At 62.9% G+C, this 13626-nt stretch overlaps 1 protein-coding gene across 1 annotated transcript in view; it reads right to left on the reverse strand.

The window, feature by feature from the left end:
• The window catches only part of FGFR1 (fibroblast growth factor receptor 1), a 23228-nt gene extending 9954 nt beyond the window's left edge, over positions 1-13274 (reverse strand). The window contains exons 1-3 of the mRNA XM_009277325.1: positions 13139-13274; positions 1852-1935; positions 1134-1309 (exon numbers count right to left, since the gene is read on the reverse strand). Of these exons, the coding sequence (XP_009275600.1) occupies positions 1134-1309; positions 1852-1935; positions 13139-13229 (351 nt within the window). The 5' untranslated portion in view covers positions 13230-13274. The remainder of the gene's footprint in view (positions 1-1133; positions 1310-1851; positions 1936-13138) is intronic.
• Between the last annotated feature and the right edge of the window lie 352 nt (positions 13275-13626).

The following is a 13626-nucleotide window of genomic DNA, read 5'->3' on the forward strand; positions in this document are numbered from 1 at the left end:
CCGGGGGGCTGCCAGCCGTGACGTGGCCGCATTCCTGCTGCACATCCCTGGCACCTGGCTGGAGCCTGCGGCACAAAGGGCCACGGCTGGATCCCAGTTACGCGACACGGCTCATGACTCAGTGGCAAGCGAGCGACCAAAGCTGTGGCCCCGCAGCACCCAGCCGGGCTGGCTCGGGGGTCCCACCCCAGAAGATGCCCGCCGAGGGGCACGAGCCCAGGACAGGCTGCAGCCCCGCTCCAGAAAACTATCTGAGAGAGATGAAAAAAGGGGATGGTGCTCCCTCATAGGGTCACCCGGGGGGGTCCCTGGGCTGGAGCTGCCACCAGCACGATAGCAGCCCTGGATGCTGGAGAAGTGCGGTCCACTCTCTCCTTTGGGGAGGGGAGAAGCTCGGGGGGGTCCTGGCATGCTGGTCCCACTGCTGGGGCTCTTCTGCAGCAGCAGCAACCCCACTGCGAGACTGGGGACGTGAAAAGGGGAAAGCTGAGCCCCCATCCTGCCCAGGCAGGACCTGCAGCCTGGACCTGCTGTGGGTGCTGGGGAAGCAGCTCTGCAGCCGCCTGCCCAGCTCAGGGAGCGACTGTGGCCAGGGCACCCTCCCTGCCAAGCCGGTACCCCTGGGCTGCTGGCACAGCTCCTGCCGACCACTGCTGGGCAACGGAGGGTCCCGTCCATCCCTGCAGCCCCAGGGAGCTCCCGTGCCTGCTGGGGATGCCAAGACCCCCTCTCCTCGGCAGGGGGATTAGGCGAAGCTGGCAAAGGCAGGCTGGTTTCATCTGCCCCCTCCCCCAGAGGTTGAGCTGGTGCAAACATGACCCAGAAGCAGGTCCATAAGGCTATTTTGCAACAGGAATGTCAGAGGGGCCCATCTGCCCCCGCCGGGGGCTGTGCGGACAGGGGGCTCGGTGCCTCTTAAGCTGCAGAGCCCCTTCCTGATCCTCCCCCCTCCCCGCGCTGCTCCAAAGCGAGCCCTCCAGCCCCAGCCCCTTGAGGTGTGCAGAGCCTGCACCCAGCCGGATTGAGCCCAGAGCAACTGCCCACAGCATCTGCGCAGGCAGGGCCAGGGGCTGCCTCCCCAATGCCTCTGCAGGGTGCTGCCCTGCACCGCCCCGGCCCCCCAGCTCCGGTACCTTGTACCCCCCGATGCGGTGGTCGGGTTTGAACTCCTTGCCATTCTTCAGCCAGCGCAGCGTGGGGTTGGGCGTTCCGCTCGACGGACACTTGAATTTCACCGTTTTGGCGGCGGGGACAGCGTGGAGCTTCTTCTCCATCTTCTCGGGATAGGTCCAGTAGGGAGCAATGGCCTCTGGGGAGCAGAGTGGGGGTGCTCAGCACGGCCGGCACAGGCTCCCAGTGAAACCCACCGGCCAAACCCGCTGGGGCTTCAGCCACAGGGAGCTCCAGCATTTTGCTCCTGGTTTAACCCCGAGGATGCCCAGGGCAGGGCCAAGCTGGGAAGCCGGAGAGGTGCAGGCAGCTGACCCTGGCTCTGACAGGAAGGGGAGCTCCTGGACATGGGGTGTTATCCCGGAGTCACAGCAGCCCTGTGAGGCCCTTTCTTTGCGAGGTGAACGCTCAGCATGTGTGGCTGCACCAGCAGTTACCCCAGCGTAGCCGTGCCAGCACATCCCATAGCTCTGACCAGGCTGCTTTGCCCGGGTGCACCCAGACCTGCTCCCCCCGCCGAGCCCTCACCACCGCTGCGTGCCCTGGGCTGGAGCGGGAGCCCCTGCCCATCCTTGCCTGCCTTTCTCCATCCCTGGGCAATGCTTGCAAGTGTGCCCAGCTTCCCCTTGCCCCCCCGCAAAGGCCAGGGCAGCACCACGGGCAAACCCATCTTGCACATACGGTTTGGCTTGGTGTTATCCGCCTCCTTCTCCTCCGAAGAGGAATCATCTTCGTCATCATCATCCTCTGCGGAGGGGAGCGCATCTGCAAGAGAAGAGATGTCCCAGCTGAACATTCGTGCATGGACCCTTCCTGAGCGGGGCCAGTCAGGGACCGGAGCATCATGGGCTGGTGGCACGGGACTGTGCCCAGTGGGGCGGCCGGGGCAGGGCAGCGCTGATGCACGGTGGGGAGGCGTGGGGATCCCAGGTGAACGCTGTGCATGTCCACCAGCACAGCCAGGGCTGACAGTGCCTGCTGTCCCGGTGCTCACAGCCCATGGACATCATGGAGCAATTTGCCCCCAGAGGTGATTTCAGAGCTCCACGCCGTGTGTCCAAGCACGGCTCCTCGCCCCGTGCCTGGTGCCACCAACCCCTCTGGGGCAGCAGCCAAGACCCTGCAGGCACAGAAACGCCCCAAGCCTCAGCAGACACCTCCCAACCTCGAGCGTTCGTTCTTCTCCAGCCTCGCGCCCCGTCAACACCAAGTGGACCTTGGCTCACGCCCAGCGCGTGCCCACTCCTGCGGGCAGCCCTGCTGCCCACCCAGCCCCGTGCAGACAAACAGGCGACAACCTCCAGCCGCTTCTCCCTGCACCGCAGCAGGCGGGAAGTCACTGCGCTGTGCCGGTAACTCCCCCAGGCACCCCCAAATCGCAGGTCCGCCCCGAACTCACCGCGCAGCCTGACAGATCCGCGCATGGCCGGTGCACGTGCCAGCGAGCATGCAAAGGCGTGCAGAGGCAGCCTGCTCCTTGCTCCGCAGCCCGGCCCCGGGGCTGCCCCTTCCCTGCGCGCCCGGGGCCGCTACGAACCTGAGACGTTCACGGAGAAGTAGGTGGTCTCGCTTCCCGAGGGGCTGTTGGTCATGCAGGCATAGAGCCCCGAGTCCTCGGGCACCGCGTCCCTGACCTCTACCTCCTCCCCGGTAATGCGCGTCCGGTTGTTCTCGGTCAGCTGGACGCCGTTGCGCACCCAGTTGATGCTCTGGACGTCATCCCTCAGCCGGCAGCGCAGCTGGAGGAGGTCACCGGGGTGGGCCGAGTAGGACTCCACTTCAATTTTTGCTTTGGGCAGAACTGGAGGAGTTAGGAGAGAGAAGAAGAAAAAAAAAAGGAGAAAAGAAATAGAGACCAAAGGAAACCATGCTGCTGCTGCTGCTGCGGCTCTGTGTTAATGAGGCAACATGCGCTGCTGGGATGCTCCTGCGGCAGCACTGAGGACCAGCTGCCCCAGCAAGCCCAGGGGAGGGGGAGCCGGCGGCGGTGGCTGCAGAGAGGAGGGGAGGCAGAGGCAGAGGCAGAGGCAGAGGCTGCGAGCACCCTAAGCAGCACCAAGCGCTTCATCCCCATGGTAGGACCCACTCGGTGGCCGGGGAGTTGAGCATCCCACTGCTTGGCTCTGCCACTGCACTGCTCGGGAGCGTGCCATGGCAGGGGTTTTGAAATGGGGGAGAAACGGAGAAACTGAAACATCCCAGGCAGCGCGAGTTGCTTGGGCAGGATATGGCCTCTCCCAGGAGCATCCCAAATCCCTGCTTGGCTCTGAAGCAGCACCAAGCGCTTCATCCCCATGGTAGGACCCACTCGGTGGCCGGGGAGTTCAAAAGCACTTGCGCACCCCTCGGTCTCTTAGCACTGCTCGGCCCAGAGGGAGCGTGCCATGGCAGGGGTTTTGAAATGGGGGAGAAACGGGCAACTTGAAACATCCCAGGCAGCGCGAGTTGCTTGGGCAGGATATGGCCTCTCCCAGGAGCATCCCAAATCCCTGCTCGGCTCTGCCACTGCGCAGGGGTCCCAGGAACCCCACCACCATGAGCGGGCAGCCAGCGAAGCGGGCCAGGGTCCCCATGCCTTGCCCTGGTTAGAGCGCTTCGAGGCAGGGGCAGGAAGGCCAAGGGGACGAGGGGGCTGTGCCAGGACAGCAGGCAGGGGAGCAAGGGTCTGCAAGAGCGGCATGGCTGGGAAAGGTCAGCCCAGGGGAGCTCCGGCAAAACAGGTGCCAGCCACGGCGTTCCTGTTCGCAGCGACCCAGGGCAGGGAGAGCTGCAGCTGCTCCCCGATGCGACATTTGTGTGAGCAGCACAAAGATCCTTTCTCTCCATCCCGCTGCTATGTGATCTTGTCTCTCCTCTGGCCCTGGTAGCGCAGACACAGCTCCGTCCTCAAGCGCTGCCCTCCACCCTCCGTGGTGGTGCACGAGTAGCTCTCTCGGTCCTGGGCTTGGTGCAGACGACTGGGTTTCAAACCATCTCTTCAAATTTCGCAGCCCGAGGAAGGGTTCAGGCTGTTGCAGCTCCGTGGGCGCTGAGGCTCCCCGCGACGGTGCAGGGCGGATGCAGCGTGAACATCATCCCAGGAACGAACACCACGGGCTGGTGCACACGGCTCCGGGTCCCGAGTGCTGCTGCAGGAGCAGCACGGAAGGGCACACGGCGCTGCTGCGGACGCTGCTCTCGGGGGCCAGAGCTGCTCAGCAGCATCCTGGAAGGAATTTCCACTGCACCTCTGGGCCGGTGGCAGGCCAGCTTCGGGCGGGCTGAGGGCAAGAGCCAATGTGGGGCACGGCCGAAGGTCTCCACAGTGTAACTGTTCTGTATCATAGGGGTCCAGAGTGGGGGCTGGAAAATCCCAACAAACCCTGCGCAGGCAGCCCAGCAGAAATGGTCTGGAAACATTCAAACTTCAGCTGATCCACGGCTCGAGGGCTGTCCCCCACAAAGACCGAGGAGCTCAGCGGGCACGCAGCCCGCAGGCACTGTACTCTGGCCATGGGGGCAAGAGCAAAGCCACAGCTCTCCCTTGGGACCCACGCAGCCCCCAGCGAGGAGTGTGGCAATTTGCAAAATAGCAACTAATTACGAACACCCACAACATCCGAGAGCGCGTTGGAGGGGCTGTCTCCCTGCAGAACTAACACACGTTATCACCCTCACCTCTTGGTGCCCACCAAGCCAGACAAGCGCAACATCTTCCCCTCTCCTCCGCACACACCCCTGAACAGCCGTGGAGCAGCTCGTCCTGGGCCCATCAGCTGCCGAAAGCCGGCACAGGGGCTCTGCCTGCACTAAACCCTCCTGGTCAAACATCCCCGAGCTGAGCCAGAGCAGGCAGGGAGCACAGGCTGGCAGCAAGGGGCTGGGGCCATCAGCAAAGCACCGCTCCTCCCAGGACGCACCAGCGGCTCCGTACTGCCAAAAATGAAAGCTCAGCTCTCCAGAAACTCTCGTTTACCGCATCGTGATCCGCACTTCGCTTTCTGGCCACTTTTCTTCTCGTACTGATGAGAAGCTTCATGGGGAAAACATCTACAAGCAGCTTGAGAGTTTCTCCTTTTTCTTTTGCTTAGCACTTGAAGGAAAACAGCATGCTGGGGAAGAATTCACTTTCCTCAGCTGCTAGAAGACCAAAAGCCAGGGCTCCAGATCCATCAGTAAGAGGTTACAAAGCGTTTTAATGTGGAAGGTGAAGACTGGTGGGAGTCCCTTAGGTGGCGGGGGAAGGGTCTTGCTTTTGCAATCCTGTTTTCCCCCTGGTTTTCTCTTGCAGCCTCGCAGGACAGTTCTAGTAGCTCTGATTTGTGTTTCAAGTGATTAGTCACAGGCATCTTCCAAGGAACACAATACAGCAGTGATGTCCTGTCGCCGTCCGTCTGAACACCAAGGGACTCAGTAACACAACGTCCTCCTGTCCGTCCTGATTCCCTTCTCAAACAGAGCAAGGTCAGCAGCCACGAAAACCCAAACCAACATGAAACGCGGAGCTGCAGCCACAGACATATCTGCCCTTATCTCGCTCCCTCCACCCCCCCTGTGCTCAGGTCTGCCCCTCCCCACGCACCAACATTCCTTATCGAACAGAATAACCTGCAGAAGGTGGCTGGAGCTGCTGAGGACCCCCACCTCCCACGGATGTCCCTGTTGCCTGTCCTTGGCCACCCGCACACTGGCACATGAGGAGCCACGTGCAGGTCCGGGGTCTGGCATCCCACGGTGCCGAGGCGCGGCGGGCACTGCTGGACCTGTGGGGTCCTACCACGCTGCAACTGAACCGATGCTGGGCCAGTGCAGGATCAGTTCTAGGCAGCAAAACACTACTGTGGTCCAAGAGCTCGTACAAGTCACCTCCTCACTGAGCCTGCCCTAGGGACCACCATGGGCTCCTGCCCATCAGCTTGCCCAGAAAGGTCTGCAGGAAAACCTGCCCGTGCTGGCACAGGGAGGGAAGGTCCTGCCAGCCCCGTGCTCCGCAAACACCTCTCAGCTGGACCTGCAGACTGCGGAGGAGGTGGCCTGGGGGTAGAAAAGGTCTTTGGAGGGAGGGAAAACTTCGAGGCACCCCAGTCTGACGCCGGGGCTCAAGGAAGCAGCGTCCCAGGCTCAGGCAGGTCCCTTCCCATGGGCACAGCATCGCGTCGGTCCCCGGGCACCCCGTGCAAGTGCCACCGCTCCTTCAGGCCACCGAACCGTGGGCTCTGCTGCGCCGAGGAGCCCGGGCCGGCGGAGGCTGGGGGTCCACCGGCGTGTGGCCAGATCGCCTTTCAAAGGCAGCAGTCCCCTCCCCCAGCCCCTCCGAGTCAGAGCCTGTTTTGCATTAACAGCATGACCGGGGAGGCACGGAGGCGTCGAGTGTGATGGACGGGAGAGAGGAGGCAGAGGGCAAGGCAGGATCCTGCCCTTTGGTAACCCAAAGCACATCTCTGGCACTCAGGGATAAGGCGGAAAACACAGCATGGTGGGAACGGCCTGAAAACGAATTCACAGGCTAATGAGCATGTCCAGGTTAGTTCACCCTCCGGGCGGGAGCGGGGCTGGGCCAGCGCGCAGGCTTGGACAATGGTGCTGCAGGGCGGCCCTGGCAGGCAGACAGCACCACGGCCGCCGGGACAGCCCTGCTGGCACCGGGGCAGCCCAGGTCATGCGGCAGCTGATGCAGAGAAGTCCCCTTGGAAATGCAGCCTCTCTGTAAAACCAGGGATCGCAGCCGGTGCATCAGGAGCAGTGCGGTCCCGGGCTGCCCCTTGCCTGGGAGCCGCCGGTGGCGTGAGCCGTGTTACCAGCGAACCCTCCACGTATGTTAATTAGGGTGAGCCCGTTTGATCACTGAACTCCATCAGCCTGAAACATCTCTCTCATAGGTTCTGCTTTTCTGTAATCTAAACCAAGGCACCAGGTGCAGCTCCTCTGCAGAGCCGCCAGCGCGGCCGGCTGCTCCCGTCAGGGGCGTGAGCAAGCCCTGAGCAGGCCACGTTAGCAAGAGTTTAATCAGCCAGACAAACGCTTGGCTCTCCTCCCCGGGCCCTTGCCTGCCCTCGCGCTGCACAGCGAGGCTCTGCCTGCTCCCAGCATCACACAAAGGTCGGTCGGCGCTGGGCAATCCCCACGGCGGGTGGGATTCCTCTCCCCGGCCAGGCTGCAGCAACGCCAGGCTGCAGCAGCACCAGCCAGGAGCTGCGTGGCTGCAGGGGTGCTTACAGCCCGCTTTGAGCAAAACAGGGCAATGGCCAAGGTGGAGAGCAAACAAAATACCAGCAGCGCCTGCTGCTCGCCTGCCTGGAGAAAGCAGCAAAACACACATTAGATCTGGCACATCTAAGCTATCTGCTGTTCCCTTTTTAACTTAAACTCTTCAGGCTGGGGAGGCAGCACCAGTTTCCCGGTCTGGATCCTGCAGGGTAGAGCCCCGTCCTGTCCCGGTGCAGTGGGGACAGCAGTGCTTACAGCCCGCGGGGAGCACCGAGGTCCTGGGCGAGGCGCAGCTCCAGCCCTGGTGGATTGCGCCTCCGCTTTCAAACGAGCCCGAAAAGTAGATGCACGCTCCAACGGCCAGAGCAGCCCGTGGTGGTTTTATTACTTTATTCCAGCTTTGAAATGGAACCGAAAACGGAGCCGAGCCTGGCAAGCGCCGGCCAGATGGAGAGTGTCACCAAGTGCATATAACTGTCACCGGCTCCCCCGGGGCTGGCCCCCACCGGGGATGGCAGGGGATAGGGACACAGGGCAGCGGCCCTGGGGAGAGAAGCGGCACAGATTAACCTTCGCCCCCCCATTCTCCACGCAGCCCATGCCCCCCCGGGCCTGTCCCTGCACACAGCGGAGGAGCCCAGCGTGCAGCCCCCCAGAACGGGGGGGGGGGGGGGGGGGGCGGGGGCGGAAAGTGTGGTTTAATTTATGTCCCGCGGCCTGGATGGCGATGGCAATAAAGCGGCCAACAAAGCGGCGCGGGGCGCGGGGGCCACCGGTTGCCCTGGAGAGGAGACGGGGCTTTCCGAAGGTATTTCCTGAAGAAAAAGCACACACATGCCCGGCAGCCCCGCTAATCCCAACAGGAAGCGCTTACCGGGACGCAGGGATTGGCTTCTTTCTTATTTAAAAAGCTCCTCGCCCTGCTGCCCCCCCCCCGCCTCCTGCACCCCGGCTGCTCTCGGGGCGATGCACATCCCTGGCTCCCCTTCCCTGGGGAAAGACTGCAGCAGGGAGATGCCAGCAGGCAAGCATGGGGGGCTCAAGGCACCCATGGCTCTTCCTGGGGGGGCTCAAAGCACCACTGGCTCTTCCTTGGGGGGCTCAAGGCACCACCGGCTATTCCTGACGAAGCCAGCCCAGGAGGTAGCGGGCTTCTCCCCACCCTCTGGTCCCCGGATGCTTCCTCCGGCAGGGAGAGGGAGATTTATGTACTGCTCCGGGCACTCCCGCTCTTCCTAGCCTGCACGTCAAATGAAGCAGCACTTAATTAACAGGCGTGTTGGTAGTTTGCAAAGCTGTCAGAATAAATCCACCCCTTTCCCCCCGGGGACACCCCCGGCCACGCTCAGAGCTCTGCAGCAGAGAGGAACCCTCCGGGGCAGCAGCTCGGGCCACAGACACTCACCCATCGGCTCCCCCCAGGAGTGGGACAGCCGGGGATCCTGCCCATCCCAGGGGGCACAAGCAAACACCCCAACCCGCACACGTGCCTATGGCTTTTTGCAATAACCGCTGGCTTTGCCTGGGCCCTGGCTCACTGCCAGCGCAGGCAGAGTTTGCATTCCTCTCCCCACATCTCTTCTGAGCAGCCCCGGGCTGTTGCACATGGGGGGGCTCGACAGCCAGCCAGCCCCCAGACACACGGACACCCCCTTGCACCCCCCTCACGTGGCTCCGCTCACCATGGGGCAGCTCTCCAGCCCAGGCTCCAGCAGAGTGCTGCTGCTTTTCCCAAAGACTCATATTTCTTTTTTTCCTCCTCAATTAAGGGCCGGAGTGACAGCATCCGAGTGGAAAGGCGGGAGGCAGGGAACAATGCCTGCTCAACAGGCTGGGAGGGGAAGGCCAGCAGCGTGATGCCCCAGAGGACACGGCGATGCCCCAGGGAGCTGGGGACAGAGCGGCTGCAGCAATCGGGGTCTGGGGGAAAGGAGGGCGCGGAGGTGCGCGTGGGGGCTGCGGGGCCCCCCCCCGAGCTCCGGTAACAATCCTGGGTCGGAGGTGTGCGTGGGGGCTGCTGGGCCCCCCCCGAGCTCCGGTAACAATCCTGGGCTGCTGCCATCAACAGCAAAAGTGCAGGAGGCTTCATGGCTTGGCAGGGGATCTCTAAGCTGCTCCTGGGGCTCCAGCAAGGAGTCGGCTGCTCCAAACCTGAACCCCTGGGGCAAGGGGTGGTGAGACACTGAGAGCTGCAAAAACAAGGTGGGGGGGGCTGGACAGCAGGGAAATGGGGAGGGGAGGACAAAGCCAAGGGCCAGCAGTCCACCCGGGGAGCAGCGGGGACAAGCCAAGGACCCTCGCTGTGCCACCTCCAGGGATGCTGTGGCTGGTGACAGCATGTCCCAGGCTACAGCTGTGCCAAAGAGCCCCAAACATCTTTGCTGCTGGGGGGGGGTGGGTGGGGCAGATTACAGCCTCCACGTTCACATGTAATGCTCCTGCCAGCACTGAGCGAGTTTTGGGGAGAGGAGGAGGCAGCACAGCCCCATGCTCACAGAGGTCCCCAGAGGTGCCCGGGCTGAGCACTCTCCCGGCCCTGGACTTTTGGCCTCCGTTGGGTCCGGATCAAGACCCCCTGGATGAGCCAGGCACAACAAAGCCCTGCTCCCTGGGAGCCAGGGCCCCCGCTGGCCCCGCAGATGGGGCCGGGGGGAGGTTAAGCCTGTGACCAGCTGGGCGGACATCGCAGATGGGGCCAGGGGAAGGTTAAGCCTGTGACCAGCTGGGCGGACAGCGGCACCGGGAAATGGGGCAGCCCTCCGCCCCCTGCCCCAACGGGGACCCTGAGCCTCTTGGTGGGGGGCTGCAGCCCCAGGCTCCTCTACAAACCCCCGCCCCTACTCCGGAGGGCAGATGCATCCCCTGGGAAAGTATTTGCTGCACCAGGGTGGCTGTTGGGGCTGAGCGTGCCCCAAAACAAGCTGCACAAGGCAGGACCCCCTCCCTGGGACACGGCAGTGCCTGGCTCCCCACGAAAACCTGCTTGGCTGCTTTGCACCCCCAGCACTCCCCAGGCAGGGATGAGGCAGACCCCGAGTGGGTGGAAATGCCTGAACAGCGCAAGGACAATAGCAGACAAGAAGAGAGGAAAAAAATCCCCTCGGCAATTTTCTGCAGGTTTCTATTTAACCTGAAGACAAAGACTGGCTTTGTGAGGGAGGGTGATGGAGGTTGCTCATGGAAATTTCTTGGCTTTTCCTCTTAACTAGGATTTTTTTACCACCTCCAAATTTAGGTAACTATAAAATGCAGTAAGTGCCCATTAATATTTTATTTGCTGCAGATTTTTGAGTAACAGGAGCGAGCCCCTGACAAAGGCAGAGTTCCCAAGCCCCCTCCCCACGCCACGAGGAGAGGCGGGCCAGCAACTGAAAATCCTCCTCTGCAGCGAGGCAGGGGCCGCTGGCCGGGCGCGGGGGATTACTCACTCCCTGAGAAGGGAGCTTAGCTGCCTCAGAACTGGGAGTAAACTGAAACCCCATAAACATCCAGAACAAAGTCCGGGAAAGCTGCTGCCTCCGCTGCGGAGGGGACCCGAGCACGGCCGCTGCTGCCCCCCGGCCGGCGCAGGCGATGCTCGTGAGCCGGTGGCAATGCAAGGGGAACGACAGTGAGCCCAGCCTCGGGGACATGATGCCCCACAGCATGGGAGCTGAGCCCCCATGAACACCCCGTGGGACCCCAAACTCCCCCAGGGCTGGATCCGGAGCCCGCCCTGGCCGGTGACCTGCAAGGTGCCGGCGGCGCAGCCCTGGCTGCGGGTCCTGGCCCAGGACCGGCTCTACCCATCCCACATGTCCTGCCAGGAACATTTTGTTCCCACCAGCCAGCCCCAGAGCCAAGGGACGGACTCTGCCCCAGCCAGGCTCCTGCTGTGGCACTAATTGGCCACCCTGGTGAGAACCATGTCGGGAAACGTTTCCAGAGGTTATTGTTAGCCCTGGCATGAGGCTGGCGAGGAACCAGCTCCTTCCTCTCCAACCTCTCCTCCTCCACTGCCGCTGCCTGATGCTGCTACCCAAACCCTCGGGGGGCTGCAGAGCTCCTTAAGCACCCTAAAACCCACCTTTGCTCAAATTAGCCCTCAGCCTGAACACCCCAACAGCTTTCCCAACGTGATAGCCAGGGCTGAGGCTGCCAGCACCACTCTCTCGGCGGCATGAGAGCCATCCTTACCCCAAACACTGTGAGGAAACCTCTTCCAGGAAGAGCAATCTCCTGAGAAAAACATGTTTACCACTGTCAGCTGCGTTATTTACAGAAGCAGGGAGTAAGCATGCCAATGGAAAAATCTCGGAGATGGTCCCCGTGAGTGATGCTTTGCCCGGGCTCCTCTCTGGAGCCTGCAGCTCCCCAGGGACCACGCACAGCTCCAGCTATCTCATGGGATGTATCTGTGACCAGGGTACCTGCTGCTCGGACCAGAGGCACTCACCCCAGCCCGCCGGCCACAGCATCATGGCATGCTTCCAGCCAGGACCACCCAGCTGTCCCCCACCGAGGCCGGTGTGGGGACACCAGCCGCAGCGCAGTTTGCTCGCCGGTGCCAGCTCCCGCCCTGTCCCAAGCCCTGAGCCGTGAAGGGACCGCGGGCACGGGGAGCGAGGCTGTTCAACGGGGCACCGTGCAGCACCGGGACTGTGCCGGCAGCACCAGCAATCAGCCTCTCGGGGTTTTGGTGGGAGGAAGAGGGAAGGGGGAATGAGCCTTAAAAAGAAAAGCAGTACCCCACAGACCAGACATTCTTGGGTAATTAAAACCAAAAGGCAGTAAGTCAGAAGTCCTACGCGGCGCTGCCTGGTCTGTTTATTCTCTGCCTCACCAAGGGGAAGGCCAAGGCTTTGAAATGCTAGAGCGGTGCTTTCTATCGGGGCCAGCTGTCTCCAGGGCCAGGTGACCCACTCAGCCCATCCACTGCATCTTGGGATGCCACCGGGCTCCGGAGCTTTGCAGGGCTGCGGCAGGAGCAAACCCCCAGCCTGCCCGTCGCGGGCCACAAGCCTTTGCAAGGCTTTTAGGGGAAAGCAGTGATGAAAAGCGAGGGGGATGCCCTCATCTGCGGCTGTGCTCCCCAGCCCCAGCGACGCCTCACAACGGTGCAGAGATCAGGATTGCAGGAACTGCCTGAGGCAGACCCGGCTTTGAACCCAGCCCCGTGGGCATTCCCCAGCTGGAAGCAACACTGGAGCACCCCAGGGGTCTCCGCGGGGTGTGTTCATCCCACGCGCTGCCAGCTGGCAAAGCCTGCACCGGTACCCTGCACCCAAATCCTCGTCCCCACCTGCTGAGCCCAGGATCACCCCAGTGTCAAGCAGGGGTGGGAGAAGGCTTCACACTCGTCTCGGGGCTGCAGATCATCACAGGGAAGCAAGTGCCGTGACACACAATGACCCCCCTGCTGGGGACACAGCCCCCAGGGCTTTGTATCCTTCTCCAAACCAACAACGTCGGGTTTTGCCACAATTTCCCTCCAGGTTTAAAACGTCCACGGGCAACGCTGGAACCGTGCACGCACTTTTTGTGCCCACGCAAATTGCCCTCAGCAGACAACATGCACCACGTCCCCACTGGCACCAGCCAGCAGCTCCCGGGCGGCCACGCAGCACCGTGCTGCTGCCGGGAGACGCGCCCGCGCCCCCGCAGCAGCCCCTGCGGCTGGACCTTGCACCAGCCTCTGCCTCTCCTGCAAGGGAGACCAGCTATCTTATCGCCAGAAGAGAAACGCAAAGGCCGAGGGAGCCGGGCGCTCCCCGGCGCGGCCGTGGTGGGTTGCTCGTCTTACCTTGGTCGGGCAGGGTGGGGGCCGGCCTGGCAGCTGAGAGCGCGGCTGTGACCAGCACAGCCCAAAGGATGAGGCACCGCCAGGTAAACATCCCACTGCTGCGGCTACTGCTCGGCGACTGGGCTCCGCAACTCCCACTCCATGGGGACCCCGGGCTGGCCCCGGGCGGGCGCGGGGGGGGTCTCCGCCGGGCCGTCAGCCCTTGTCGGGCAGGGTGGGGGCCGGCCTGGCAGCTGAGAGCGCGGCTGTGACCAGCACAGCCCAAAGGATGAGGCACCGCCAGGTAAACATCCCACTGCTGCGGCTACTGCTCGGCGACTGGGCTCCGCAACTCCCACTCCATGGGGACCCCGGGCTGGCCCCGGGCGGGCGCGGGGGGGGTCTCCGCCGGGCCGTCAGCCCTTCCGAGCTGCGAACGAGGAAAGCAGAGTCAGGGCAGGGCGAGATGCATCCCCACATCCCACCATCCAGCCCCCTCTGTGCACAGC

This window comes from Aptenodytes forsteri, unplaced genomic scaffold (assembly GCF_000699145.1).
Source record: "Aptenodytes forsteri isolate BGI_AS27 unplaced genomic scaffold, ASM69914v1 Scaffold298, whole genome shotgun sequence".
NCBI classification, from domain to species: Eukaryota; Metazoa; Chordata; class Aves; order Sphenisciformes; family Spheniscidae; genus Aptenodytes; species Aptenodytes forsteri.